General features: G+C 40.5%; 1 protein-coding gene across 20 annotated transcripts in view; it reads right to left on the minus strand.

The window, feature by feature from the left end:
• Positions 1-15,744, minus strand: part of blvra (biliverdin reductase A) — a 57,245-nt gene that overhangs the window by 3,422 nt on the left and 38,079 nt on the right. For all 20 annotated transcript variants that reach the window (XM_048607113.1, XM_048607118.1, XM_048607021.1 and 17 more), the window contains 3 exons: positions 7,211-7,330; positions 1,738-1,835; positions 87-194 (listed from right to left, as the gene is read on the minus strand). In XM_048607113.1, coding sequence (XP_048463070.1) covers positions 87-194; positions 1,738-1,835; positions 7,211-7,330 — 326 coding nt within the window. The remainder of the gene's footprint in view (positions 1-86; positions 195-1,737; positions 1,836-7,210; positions 7,331-15,744) is intronic.

The following is a 15,744-nucleotide window of genomic DNA, read 5'->3' on the forward strand; positions in this document are numbered from 1 at the left end:
TAGATAATATTAAGGACAACTGAGGAGTTGGCACTTTGTTCATTTATCCTGTATTTCCGTCTCAGGTGTTTTGTTATTATGACTACCTGTAAAATGCAGGGAACCCTCTATCAGCTCTTTTCTATTCACTTGCTGTTTCAGCTGCTTATATGGTTCTGCCAGTAATTCTATGTGCTCCACATGTAGAATTTTTCCTGCATTTAGGAAAAAAACACATTTAAATAAAATACATTATAATTACCATATAATCAACATGTATATGTTTATAAATATCAATTAAAATAATGCAGTTATACTAACAGAACAGGATAGTTTTTAAATCAAAAAAATGAAAACATGAAAAATTATGTTTATTTTATATTTACTATGACAGTTCAATACATTGCATTTTCCAGAGGGTTTAATGATTCTGTTATGATAAGTTAGTATTATATAATTATATCAAAGAGTGTCCTGGTTTTCCACAGGATTGGTAACAGGTAGATGTCAGATTCTAATCACTCATGTGTCCTGTGTCCATTTTTGTCCCCATATTGGAATTAATCTAAATATCGGCACTTTGAGCATATCTGTACGCTTGTCATAATATTTGATATTTTTCTAAATAGTAAATGAAGGACTGACAAATTACATTTACAGTTGAGGACTGCAGGGACATTATTATATAAAAATGCTTCATAAAAGCTGCAAATTTTGGTTATTGTACTGTATCTTATAACATTCAAAAACTAGTAGAAGGTTAATTCCGTAGGTGTTGCAAAGCACTAACTTGAATTCTGCAAAGGATAATCAAATACTCCTACTTTTTAAAACAGAATTAAATCTACTTTTGAATATTGTCATTGTCATGGTCATCTGTGTTCAGCATTTCAAAGGTGATCTAATAATTATAGGTGTTGCATATGGATATCTGTGGGAACTTGAGATATAACATGGTCAACATCTCAATGATAAATTTGAAAACAGACCAAACATTTGGCTCTGTTAAGGGAACCTCGATTCTAGAAAGTTGATTAATGTTCCCAGAAGGTTTCAGTCTCGTTGAGCAACTGGAGAACTCCAAGAAGCAACATTTAAATTGTGACATGATCAAATGAAAATAAGAAATCATATTCAGTTTAATTTTAATACAGTTTTTCCCGTTGGGTCTTAAGTTTAATAAAACTACATTCATCAAATTAACAATAAAGCACACAAGGATAATGCCCCAGTAGGACACATTTAACTGCACTGCAGAAAATTTCACTTGTTCAAGTGTCATTTGTCAGTATTCCCCAATTTAACTATTGAATAATCAGTTAGAGTTCATCAGTTGTCGCCAGCACAAAAAAACCCTTTAGTTTGTATGAATAACAATGGTATTATAGAAATTCACATTCACACTCAGACCTAGTGTGTACAACCATTAGGGACTTGAAAGTGGCATTAAATTTTGCGAAGTAAACTTCATTTTATATTGAAACTAATTAAAAGGATCCTTCAAAAAGTGCAATAAAAACAGAAAAAGTATTTTTTCCCTGACTCACGGTTTAAATGGTACCAAAACAAACACTATATGTGATCAGTATTTGAAAGGTTTTAGAGATCAAATCTTTAAAGATCCATATGTCCATTATTGACCCAGATTCAGATCCCATGCTATAAGTATTTAATTATCGGAGCTGACACTGTTTCAGCACTTTATACAGTCATTGTCACAAACAATTTTGTTTTACTGCAACAATTTCATCCAGTTACCTTTGATATCAGCAAGATCCCATAGTTTTTGGGCAGCAGCCACTGACAGTGCCAATGGGTATTCCACACAGACATGTTTCCCTGCCTCCAGAAACAGCCTTTTGAATCATTAAAACATTGAACACACAAAAACAAAATCCACGATTAGTAATCCAAATCTAGCCCAGAAAATGTATTTTTTTTATAAATCTAATTATTACATTCTCTCAATTTCCTCTTTTACTATTTTATCAAGACTATTGAACATGGAGCCACCACCGGAAGGAGGGGTTTTGTAGTGCGAAAAAATGATAAGAACAGGGAGAATGCAGCAGAAACTCAGGGTCTTTTGCAATTTTGGATTGTCTATTATTTATCACTCATATAATGCTTTTTCATCTCTGTGGATTGCCATCTTGTTGTGCTGGAAAGGCTTGCGTGTTGCATTGATTCTGAGAGTAATACCATCAGGAGTTCTCAACTCCTGACAGGGACACGTATGATGGTAAGGTTGGAGGGGAGAAAGTTGATAAAGCGGCGATCCAGGCAGAAAGTACCCATGTGATATCAGTGACTGCAACGGTGGATGAAGGCTGAAATAGCAGGGAGCTCCCCAGTTATCGATGTTTCCTTGCCACTGGAACTGGATTTACATTCTGTCAGGGATCACGTGCCTGTTGATATGTGATAGCATTCCCATGTGAAAAGACAACCTGCACAAGATGTCCATCAAGAGGAATTACACTGCACCTCCCCCACCCCTATCCCAAACACACCCACCCACCCACTCACACACACATACACACACCCACCCTGTACTGATTGGTGAGAGGTGACAGGGACATGAATGAGAGATCTGGAAGTCCCTAGCAGCTTTCTTCATGACTGAACAGCCCTCAGAGTGAGAAAATGCCCCAACTCCCATCAAAGATGAACTTGGACTCCCACCTCATGTGACAGAAGTCGAAATCTCCATCAGATACATGAAGAATGGAGAAGCTGCATGAGTACACAGGATTACAGCAGAAATTTTCAAACTTAGGGGAGCAGAATTTACCTGTCATCTCCATCAACCGTTCCTAAAAATCTGGGACAAAGAGGAAATTGTTGCCGATCTCAGGGATGCTGCCATCACACAAAGGAGGCAATGTAGACTGTAGGAACCACCAAGGAATCTTCCTACTCTCCATCACTGGGCATATTACCAGCCAAATCCTTGCCAGGGCACCTTCTCCCAGTCTCTGAGGAAATTCTTCCTGAAAGCCTGTGTGCCTTTTGACCAAACTGTGGAACTATGGATGTAATTTTCACTGCTCAGCAACTCCAAGAGAAATGCCAGTACAACACCTATCACTCTCCGTGACCTTTATTGACCAGAACAAAAGTTTTGACTCAGTTAATCAGAAGATGCTATGGAAGACCCTATCAAAGGCTGGCTGTCCAGTGAAATTCACTAACATCCTCTGTCTCCTCTACAACAAGATGTTGATAGTAGACCTCCTGACAGTAATATGACAGAATACCATGAGGTCAAGACAAAGGTCAAGCAGGGATGGATCATCACCCCCACCCTTTTTTCCATCTTCATTGCCACCATCCTTCATCTTGTCGAGAACAAGCTTCCCAGTGGTTTGGACATTGTCTACAGGATGGACAGAAAACATTTCAACTTCAACTGGTTGAAATCAATGTAGTAAATGAAACTGACCTCACTTGTGGAACTTCAGTATGCAGGTAACAATGTTACATTTGCTTTCTCAGACGAGAATCTTCAAGCCTTGCTTAGAGCCTTCATGGAAGCATCATGGAGAATTAACCTCAGCCTCAATCTCAAGAAGACTCAAATTCTTTGCCAACTTGTCCCAGGTCAAATTCTGTTCCATCTTTCCATTAAGATCAATGGAAAAATCCTCCCAAATGTCGCACATTTCCCTTATCTAGGAAGCAACTTCTCATCGAAGGCTGACGTCAATGTGGAGATTCAACAGCACATCAAATCTGTGAGTACCACCTTTGGATGCCTAAGGATGACAGTCCTGGATGACTGTGACTGATACCAAAATCCTTGTGTATAAGGCAGTCATCCTTTGTAATGTCCTACATGGCTCAGAAACCTGGGACTACGTATAAATGCCAACTCAAGACCCTTGAGAAGTATCAACAACGTTGTTTGAAATCAATTCTCCACATCAGCTAGGAGGACAGACATACTGACATCAGCATCCTTGAAGCACCTAACAGTACCACCATTGAGGCCATTATCATCCAAAACCAACTACTTTGGACCGGCCGCAAGCCTAGAATTCCCGAGTCCCAATTACCGAAGGAAATCTTCTGCGCCCAGCTCAAGGAAGGCACTCCAACATGAGGAGGACAAAGGAAGCGTTTCAAAGACTCCGTGAAGGCTTCCTTCAAGAACTGTAACATAGATGTTAATGCATGGGAGACCCTCGTTTAGAAGAAACCAGCTTGAAGGAAACTCCAATATGAAGGAACACAATTCTTCGAGAACTCTGGTCAGCAAGATGCAGTACACAAAAGGAATGCCAAAGACCACTCAAAGCCAAGGACCACTTCCACCTCTCACAAACAACTGCCAAATGTGTGATTGGAGATGTGGCTCTCAGATCAAGCTCATCAGTCATGTGAGAACCCACAGAAACTATGATCAGTGACATGGAAATTCCTAGATGGACAACCATATTCATTAGTGGGTGATAGCTGATAAATGCTCTTTTATACATTCTAGAGGAGGTGGGAATTACTGCCTAGGCCAGCATTTATTGGCCATCCCTAATTGCCCTAGAGAAGGTAATGGAGCTGACTTCTTGAACTGCTGCTGTCCTTAGGATGTAGGAATGCCCGCATTACTGTTTAGAAGGGAATTCCTGTATTTTGATCTAGCAACTATGAATGAATGGTTATATAGTTCCAAGACAGGATGGTGTGTGGGTGATGGGATACTAGTAGGTAGTGATGTTGCCATGTATCTGCTGCCCTTGTCCCTCAAGGTGGTAAAAACCATAGATTTTGAAGGTGCTATAAGAGGAACCTTGGGTAAGTTACTGCAGTGCATCTTTTGATGTTGTAAACTGATGCCATTGTGCATCAATGGTGAAAGGAGTGAATGCTGAAGGTGGTGAATGGATGTCGATCAAGCAAAATGGTTCATCATGAATGGTGTCAAGCTTCTTGCATGTTGGAGCTGCACTCATCCAGGCAAGTGGGGAGCATTTCATCACACTCCTGACTTGTGCCTCAGAGAGGCTGCATCAGCTTTGGGAGACAGGTGACTTATTTACAATAGGATTCCCAGCCTTTGACCTGCGCTTCAAGCCATTGTATTAGCAATTCCAGAAAAATTACTGGTCAATGGTAACCCCCAGGATGCTGATATTGATGGATTCAGCAATGGTAATGTCATTGAACATAAATGTTTAGATTCTCTGTTGTCGGAGATGGTCATTGTCTGGCACTTAGGTGGTGCAAATGTTATTTGCCACTTATGAGCTCAAGCCTGGATGTTGTTCAGGTCTTGCTGCATATGAACATCCATTACATCCTATCTGAGGAGTCACAAATAATGCTGAATATTGTCCAAACATCATTAACAAACATCCCCACTTCTTACCTTATGAAGGCTTGCACCAACCAAACTCTGCAGGATCTGAGACAACAAGGTGCAGGGCTGGTGGGGAGTTAGGGAGGAGATAGGTCAGTCCATCCCCGCCTCTTTGACCTGTCTGTCTCCTCTCCACCTATCTTCTCCTCTATCCATCTTCTATCCGCCTCCCCCTCTCTCCCTATTTATTTCAGCACCCCCTTCCGCTCCCCCATTTCTGATGAAGGATCTAGGCCAGAAACGTCTGTCTTCCTGCTCCTATGATGCTGCTTGGCCTGCTGTGTTCATCCAGCCCTGCACCTTGTTGTCTCGGATTCTCCAGCATCTGCAGTTCCTACTATCTCTGCAGGATCTGACACAGCTGCACCCAACCTGACCCCTTGGTCTACCCTAAGTGTTCATCAACTTACCTGACTTCCTACCTCCTCACCCAGCTACCACCCTATCCCCTCAGATACCTGATACCCCTACCACCTAGCACCCTAAACCCTCATCCACCTGCCAACTACACCCCCACACCATCCCTCCCCAAACTTTCCCCCTCCCCACCTTCTGTCCAATTCCATTCACCTTTTCACAGTAACTGATAAAATAGCTACTGGACCTTCAAACTATAGATATGGCCCCTACTGCTGGTAAAAGGGACAATCTATTTCTACAGTGATGCACCCATTGCTGGATAAGCTGTTTCCTAACAAAAGACTCCTGTTTAGGAAGTTCTAGGGCAGAACTGATCAAAAGACAAGTCCAATCAGGCTTGGAAGTAGGGTTTCCAAGCCTGATCAGAATTTCTGGGCCACTTTTCACCCCCAACCCATATTAAACTCCTACACCAAGTGCCAACTTTGTGGAAATGCAATACCATCACCATCGAACAGGAGATTCAGAAATGTTTATCTCCATTACGTGTCATCCAAATATCAATTCCCAGGTGATTGCATCCATCATTTGGCTGATTCCCAAAACTACATCCTACATGTTTATAGAAATTTTACTAGCAAAATGCCAGAAAATGAAACAATAACTTGAGATAAATTTCCAAATGTGGCATGCTGACTTTTAAAATGGAAACAGTCAATGATAATAAAGAACAGTCAGTCATTACCTGAGATTTCACCAGAAATGGCAGAGCATTAAAATATAAGCAATGAGGATACAGGGTGAAAAGCTGAACACATTTCTGAGGTAGAGAGAGCATGTTGAGCTGGCAGACTGCCATGAACACACCCAAATTCATATGGCTAATTAAATTCTAGTGTAGGAACTGTGGATGTGTCAGCTAGGAGCATTCCACAGCAGTCACTGTAGGAGGTCTGCCCTTTACACCTCCAAAGGCCTCAGCAGATCTTACACCTAAAGCAGCAGCTGGGACATGATTCCTGTCTAGGCTTTAAAATAAAAGGCCTCTGGTGTTTGGAAGCAGAAGGAATGAATGACTGGAGTTCGTCCAGCAACTTACTAGACCCTGTTTTAGCCTTGAGAATACCCAGCATTGCTCCAATGTTTCAACTGGCTATTTGAGACCAGTTCACCACAACCATGCAAATGACATTGACAGTACTTCCATTCTACACCCCCAACTCCACCACTATCTAATGCTAGAGAAATTTTGGGAAAAATGACCATTATTTTGTGAAATGACTACATCGAAGTACTTGACCTGTACCTTGACCCCCCAACCTCAATACATAACACAATTCTGCCCAACCCATTGGTAACTGTGTCAGCTGTGATGAGAAAAACCACCTGTGATATTGACTTTTCTTTCTCTTCAAGATATTGAATCACATGCTATGCATTCCCTGTATTCGTGGAAAACTGATTGGGCTTATAACTGCTGTGTATGTTCAAGAGCTGCATTGTTTATCATACCTCACATACTCCTCATGAAACCGATTCTCCAAACTGATGATAGCTGCTTGTATTTCACTGCTTTGTAGAGCTTCCTCCAGTGTGATCTGTTTCACTTGTTCTATGTTGCCTAATGTCCGCCTGCCAATTTGAAGAAATAAGCACAGTAATACATTTAAGTCTAATAAGACAGCAATATTATAAAGGGTGCTTCAACATTGCACTGAATTTATGACTCAGTGATGAGCATAATGGAGAAATCATAGAACTATCAATGAACAACATATTCCCTTTTCCAGGATACCGCATGCTATTCCATTGGTGAGGTTTTAAACTAGTACGGTAGGTGGATGGGAACCAAAGAGCAGGCTTAAATGGGTCAAATGCAGATCAGAAGAGGAAGAACATTACTTAGTGATGTAGTTAGTGACTCAGAAAGACAAAAGAAATGAGGATTAAAAACTGTCAGCAAAAGAAATTGTTAGGGTTGAGCTGTTTATACTTTCAGTACAAAGAGTATTACAAAAGAGGCAGATGAATTGGTCACATGGCAGCACAATATCGTTGCTACAATGGAAACCTGGCTAAATGAGGGACAGAATTGGCAGCTCAATATCCCTGAGTTTTTAGGCAGGATAGAGTGGGTGACAAAAAATGAGGGGGTGTAGCAGTATCGGTTAAAGAATCAATTACAGTTTTGAGAAGGCATGATATACTAGATGGGTTAACAAATGAGGTTTTATGGGTTAGGATTAAAAAAGGGGAAGTCACACTACTAGGAGAATACAATGGACCCCCAAATCGTGGCAGAGAGATAAGAGAACATATATGTAGACAAATTTCAGCCTGTAGGAATAAGAGGGCAATAATAGCAGGAGACTTTGACTATCCTAATATCAACTGGATTTCAAATAATATAAGGAGCGTTGAAGGTGAAAAGTTCATGCACTGTGTTCAGGATTTTTTTAATCAATATTTGACAAGCCCAAAGAAAGGAGATGCAATTCTGTATTTAGTTCTGGTGAATGAAGATGGGCAAGTGGGTAAACCATACTGGGGACCAGAATTCGGTTAGATTTTGTATTATTACGAAAGGTGTCAGAGATAAATCAGGAGTAAAAATTTTATACTGGGGGAAGGCAAATTTACAAAATTAAAAGTGATTTGGCTGAGGTGGACTGGATAGGACTGCTAAAGGATAAATTAGTGGTAAACCAGTGGGAGGCACTAAAGAGTGAGTTCCTTTGGGGACAAAGCAGATATGTCCCCTCCAAAAATAAGAACGATACTGCTAAATCTAGACCCCATGGTTGCTGGGAAAAATGCAGGGGAAGATTAAACAGAAAAAGAAAGCTTATGATAGTCACAAAAACTCAACACTGCAGTTAGCCTAGAGGAATACAGAAAGTACAGGGATTAAGTAAAAAAAGAAAAGAAGAAAGGAAATCAAAGAGAGGGCATCAAAAAATATTACCAAGCAAGATAAAGAAAAATTCAAAAAATATTTTTACCAGGGTATAAAGAGCAAAAGCATTGTTAAGAAAAAGGTGGAACCTATCAGGGGTGAAGTAGGGAACTTGTGTGAAAAGGCAGAGAATATTAAATTTTTTTTTTGTCTCCATATTCACAAAGAAAAGGGATGATGTAGATAAAGTAACCCAAGAGGAGCAGTGTGAAATAGTGGACAAAATAATCATAACAAGTGAGGAAGTATTAGATGAGTTAGAATCCTTGAAATCAGATAAGTTGCCAGGGACTGCTCCCTAGGATCTTGGTAGAACTCAGGGAGGAAATAGTAGATGTTTTGAGGGTTATTTTCCAATCTTCCTAGACATAGATGAGGTACCAGAAGACTGGAGGAATGCAAATGTGGTTCCATTGTTTAAAAAGGGTACAAAGGAAATGCCAAACAAATACAGGCCAGTTAGTCTTATTTCAGTGGTGGGCAAATTGTTAGAATTAATCCTGAGAGATCAGATAAATGTCACTTAGAAAGACATGGACTACTCAGGGATGAAAACAACAAATGCTGAAGATCACAGCAGGTCAGACAGCATCCATGGAAAGAGAGCAAGCTAATGTTTTGAGTCTAGACAGTCAAGAATGCACAGCAACGCCTCTTCTTCCTCAGGTGGCTCAGGAATTTGGCATGTCCATAAGGACCCTCACCAACTTCTACAGATGCACTATTGAAAGCATACTATCTGGGTGCATAACAGCCTGGTGTGGCAACTGCTCTGCCCAGGACCGTAAGAAACTACAGAAGGTGGTACGCACAGCCCAGACCATCACGGAAGCCAATCTTCCATCCATGGCATCTATTTACATGGCCTGGTGCTGCTGAAAGGCAGCCAACATCAAAGACCCATCGCACTCTGGTAATGATCTCCTACAACCTCTTCTGTCAGGCAGAAGATACAGAAGCCTGAACACACGCACAAGCAACAGCTTCTTTCCGGCTGTTATTAGACTGTGGAAAGCACTCTAGTTTCAAATAATGTAATCTGCAACGTAACCTGTATTCCTCTAAGTCTTTTTGATCTGTATATCCTTTGCTTGCTGTGATCTGCCTGTACTGCTGGTAAACAAAGCTTTTCACTGTATTTCGGTATACGTGACAATAAAAAAAAGTAAACAAAAATCAATCAGATTACTCTTCATCAGAGGATCCTCACAAGAAGGATGATGAGGGTTGTGGATGTTATAGTCATAGAGTCATAGAGATATACAGCATGGAAACAGACCATTCAGTGCAGCTCATCAATGCTCACTGGGGAGGTGATGGCCTAGTGGTATTATTACTGGACTGTTAATCCAGAGACCCACATAACATTCTGAGGACCCAGGTTCAAATCCTACCACAGCAGCTGGTGGAATTTGAACTCAATAAAATATCTGTAATTAAGAATCCAATGATGACCGTGAATTGATTGTTGGGAAAAACCCACCTGGTTCACTAATGCCCTTTAGGGAAGGAAACTGCCATCCTTACCTGGTCTGGCCTACACATGACTCCAGACCCACAGCAATGTGGTTGACTCTTAACTGCCCTCTGCACAATTAGGGATGGGCAATAAATGCTGCCTAGCCAGTGATGCCCTCATCCTGTGAATGAATAATGAAAAAAAATCTATTCACATTTGGCCCATATGCCTCTAAACCCTTCCTATTCATATACCCATCCACATGCCTTTTAAATGTTGTAATTGTACAAGCCTCCACCACTTCCTCTGGCAGCTCATTCCATACACGCACCATCCTCTGCCTGAAAAAGTTGCCCCTTAGGTCTCTTTTAAATCTTTACCCTCTCACCTTAAAACTATGCCCTCTAGTTTTGGACTCACCCACCCAGGGAAAAGACCTTATCTGTTCACTCTATCAATGACCCTCAAGATTTTATAAACCTCTGTAAGGTGACGCCTCAATCTCCAATGCTTCAGGGAAAATAGCGCCAGTCTATTCAGCCTGTCCCTATAGCTCAAACCCTCCAATCTTGGCAAAATCCCTGTAAATCTTTTCTGACCCCTTTCAAGTTTCGCAACATCGTTCCTACAGCAGGGAGATCAGAATTGGACACAGTATTCCAATTGTGGCCTAACTAATGTCCTGTCAGCCACAACATGGTCTCCCAAATCCTATACTCAATGCACTGACCAATAAAGGCAAGCATACCAAACGCCTTCTTCACTATTCTGTCTACCTGCAACTCCACCTTCAAGGAACTATGAATGTGTACTCCAAGGTCTCTTTGTTGGGCAACATTCCCCAGGACCTTACTATTATGCGTATAAGTCTTGCCCTGATTTGCCTTTCCAAAATGCAGCACCTCACATTTATCTAAATTAAACTCCATCTGCCAATCCTTGGCCCATTGGCCCATCTGATCATGATCCCGTTATACTTTGAGATAACCTTCTTTGCTGTCCACTACACATCCAATTTTGGTGTTATCTGCAAACTTGTTGCCTACATGGATTTTTGTAAGGCAACTGACAGGGTCCTACATAGCAGACTCGTCAAAAAAGTAAAAAGCCACGGGATACACGATAATATGTCAAATTGGAACCAAAGATAGTTGAGTAACAGGAAACAAAGGGTAATGGTCAATGGCTGCCCTTACAAATGGAAAGCTGTTTCAAGTGGTGTTCCACAGGGCTTGCTGTTGGGACCCCTACTGTTTGTTTTATACATTAATGCTTTGGACTTGAACGTGGGGGGAATGGGGTGGGACAAATTTACAGACTACACAAAAATTGGCCAAATAGTGGAGAGTTTAGAGGATAGCTGTAAGCTCCAAAATGATATAGATGGGTTGGTGGAATGGGCAAGAAAGTGGCAGATGGAATTCAACTCTGGGAAGTGTGAGGTAATGTTTTAAGGAAGGTCAAATAGTAAAAGGAACACACAATACATGGGAATATACTGAGAGGGGTAGATGATGTGAGAGATTTGGGTGTGCAAGAGCACAAATCTCTCAAGGTAGCAGTACAAATAAATAAGGCTGTAAAGAAGGCATATGGAATGGTCGCCTTCATTGGCAGAGGTATAGAATACAAAGTGGGAAAGGATGATGAAACTGTATAAAACACTGGTGAGACCACAGCTGGAGTATCGAGTGCAGTTCTGGTCACCACATTACAAGGAGAACGGAATTGCTCTGGAGACAGTGCAGAAATTTACTAGATTGTTGTCAGGGCTGAAGAATTATAGCTATGAATAGAGACTGAAGAGGTTAGGGTTGTTTTCCTTGGAACAGAGAAGGTTGAGGGTAACATGATTGAGGTATACAAAATTATGAGGGAAAGAGATAGAGTGGACAGAGTGACAGAGAGTTCAAAAACCAGGGGTCATAGATTCAAGCTAAGTGGCAGAAGGATTAGAGGGGACATGCAGAAAATTTTTTTACGCAGAGGACACTGGGTGTCTAGGATTTGCTGCCTGAGTTGGTGGTGGAGGCAGAGGCCCTAACTCTTCTAAAACATACCTGTATTTGCACCTTAAGTGCTGTAAACTGCAGGTCTATGAGCCATTTGCAGGAAGGTGGGATTAGAAAGGGCACCTGGGTGTCTTTGGTTCAGCATGGACAAGATGGGCTGAATAGCTCCCTTCTGTTCTGTATCATTTCTATGGTTTCTCTAGGTCTAATACATTTTAAAGCTCTTATTTCTCTCTCAGAGAAATGGACTAAGGTGTTAATATTCAGAATTAAATGTTCAAAGTGATGACATTGTAAAGAAACCATGTGTTAACGGTTTATTAATTGGGTATTAAATGTATTCAAGTGATGGGGTATTACCTAGGAAACGCAAGTGCATTCATTTATTTAAAAATGGTGTGTGTGGATGGAATTATAGACCAGTTAACTTCAAATCTATTGTCAGGAAATGACAATAAATTAAGGATAGATGTTATGTGAGGTGTATGATTTGCTTATGTTTTAATATCGTTTATTTCAGATTTTGAATTTTGAACTCAGGGCATATAGATTTTAGCACCTTATCAGTATTTAAGGAGAAACCAGTATGTGGGAGAGAGTTCCTGGAGTGATAATGGGAATTTGTTTGCATTGTGTAAGTTTTATGATAGGACAGAGTAAACATTGAAAAGCATTGACTTATTTTCAGTTAGAAGAATCTGATTTTGTTTTGCAAGGGGAAAACCTGTAGGGTAGAAAGCTTTTGGTTTCGATTCACATATGTCCTATTTGAAGTTAGGTGTACAAAACAGCTTTTCTTAGCTGATGGAGTTAATTTAGAAAAGTTACAAAATAGGTTAACTTAGTGTAAGGGTTTCAGTTCAACTCAAGAAAAGTTCAGCTTGAAACCTGAAGGGGTTAACTGAAGCTGAGAAAATCTAAGCTCATTTGCCTGAATAATCAAGGAAGAGTCTAAAAACTCCTCTAGACCAGGAATGGAAAGAAACAGTTAAGTCAAAACTATAGATCGGATTCTGTGTGTTTCCAAATCTCTTAAATTATATTAGTTTGATTTATTTTGTTTTATCTTCACTTTTTTTAAAGAAATTAAACTTCCATTTTATTGTTAAAACCAAATGTGCAGAATTGCATGTTTGTGTTATCAGTGAAAGACTAGTTTATCCAATAAGACCATAAGACATGAATAGAAGTAAACTATTCAGCTCATTAAGTCTGCTGTTCCATTCAATCAGATCATAGCTTATTTGATAATCCTCAATTCTACTTTCTTGTCTTTTCCCAGTAACTGTGATTCCTTTGACAATATTTTCAAAAGTAATCTCAGCCTTGATATACTTAAGGATTCTCTATCAACAGCCCTCTGTGGTAAAGAATTCTACAGATTTATAACCATCTGACTGAAGAAATTCCTCTTCAACTCTGTTTAAGTATGTGGCCACGTATTTTAAGATTATGTCCTCTGATTCTAAACACTCCCACAAGGGGAAGCATACTTTCCACATCTGCCCAATCAAGTCCTCCAAGGCTCATGTATGTTTCAAAAAGGTTGCCTTTCATTCTTCTATATTCCGCACAGTGGTAGCAATCTACTCAATCTCTCTGCCTGTACAACACACCATGCATGGTGTCAGCTTAGTAAATATTCTTTGGACTGCCTCCAATGCCAATACATCTTTCCTTAGATCAGGGACCCAAAACTGTTCACGTATTTCAGTTGTGGTCTGACTAGTGCTTATACAGTTCTAGCAAAGCCTCTCTACTTTTTTTATTCCATTCCCTTTGAAATAAAGGCCAACATTCCCTTCCTTAAAAGGCCGAAGATGCAGAATTTTTAAATATTTTTAAGGCAGAGGTAGATAGATTCTTGATTGAATGAAAGATTATTTGGGATGTGCATGAATGTAGAGTTGAGGTTAAGGTCAGCTTTTCCAATGGTCACATTTGCCTTCTCTGTTACCTGCTGAACTTGGATGCGAGCTTTTTATGATTCTGCAGTCTTTCTCAATTCAAATAATATTCACCTCTTTTATTCTTCCTGGCAAAATGCATAACCTCACATTTTCCTCCAGTATATTCCATCTACCAAGTTCTTGCCACTTGCTTAACCTGAAGACTCTTTATGTCATTCTCAGTTCTAATAAAAAAAATCTACCATGCCAAATTTCAATCTGCAATCTGTCTTGTCAAAATAACATCAGCTGGGATCATGACAAGTGACTGAACACCTTGGAAATTTTCAGTTGAATAAGAGAAACTGCATGGATTCCTAATGGTTCTTCATGGCTGATGAACTTGTTTAAATTGTTTTCAAGAGTTCACTGTGAACAAGGGTTGTTGTGGATGATCTTTACATGGACTTCTGGAAGGCATTTGATAAAGACTCCATTAAGAGGAGGCTAACTAAATTGAAGGAATTGAAGGCAAATAATTTATCTGAGTAGGAGACAGTGCTGGGATTTGCTGATTTTTCTTCAAAGTGTGATGGCAGAAATGATAACATGCAGGATTCCTCCCGTCCCCATTCCAGAGAAAGCCAGCCAGATCTTGTGCCTATCCAGGCACCCATGTGGCCATCTGGCAGGCCTTTCAGTGCCTCATTTCCTGAAAAAGTAATTTTGCACCCTACTTGAACCTATTAGCCAGAGGCCACCTCAGAGGCTGAGGTTGCTGGCTGCACAAAACCACCAAGTCTTGGGAGCAGCAGACAAAGTAGGTGACTTCGCAGGAGAAGAATCGCAGGTGGCAGCACAGATGAGGGGTGTCAGTGATGTTGTAAGCAAGGGCAGGGTGTGGTTTTCAGCACACAAACTCAACTCCCATCCACCTCAATAGACATGAAGCTGGAAAAGCACAGCAGGTCAAACAGCATCTAAGGAGCATGAAAGTCAGTGTTTTGGGCTGAAACGTTGACCTTCCTGCTCTTCAAATGCTGTTTGACCTGCTGTGCTTTTACAGCTTCACACCTATTGACTCTGGCTTCCAGTGTCTGCAGTCCTTACTGTCTCCCATCCACGTCTGATCATATCTAGATTGGAGAAGATCGAGGCCTTCCCCTCAGACCCAGCAGGTAACCACTCCATTTTATGGAATCATAGAATTTTACAGTACTGGAGGCCATTCAACCCATCATTTCTGTACCGGCTCCTGAAATAGCTACCAGCTAGTCCCACTGTCCAGCCCTATCTCCATAGCCCTCTAACTTCATCACTTTCAAGTATATATCCACTTTTCTTTTGAAACCTCCCATGGAATCTGCCTCTACCTCTCTCCCAGTCAGCACATTCCAAATTCTAACAACTCTGAGTAAAGAAGTTTCTCCTCATCTCACTCCAAGCTCTCTTGCTGACAACCTTGAAATTGTGACACCTAGTTACTGACATACATAGTGGAAACAGAATATCCTATCTTACCTTATCAAAATTGTTCATAATTTTGAACACCTTAATAAAGTCACCTCTTAATCTTTGCTGCTCGAAGGAGAATAAGCCCAATCTCTCTGATCTTTCCCCGTGTCTAAAATCTTTCCTTCCTGGTATCATTCTAGTAAATTTTCTTTGAACTTTCTCCAGGGCTTTAGCATCCTTCCTTAAATAAGGTGCCTAGAGCTGAACACAATACT

The sequence above is a fragment of the Rhincodon typus genome, chromosome 2 (assembly GCF_021869965.1).
Source record: "Rhincodon typus isolate 14 chromosome 2, sRhiTyp1.1, whole genome shotgun sequence".
Lineage (NCBI taxonomy): Eukaryota > Metazoa > Chordata > Chondrichthyes > Orectolobiformes > Rhincodontidae > Rhincodon > Rhincodon typus.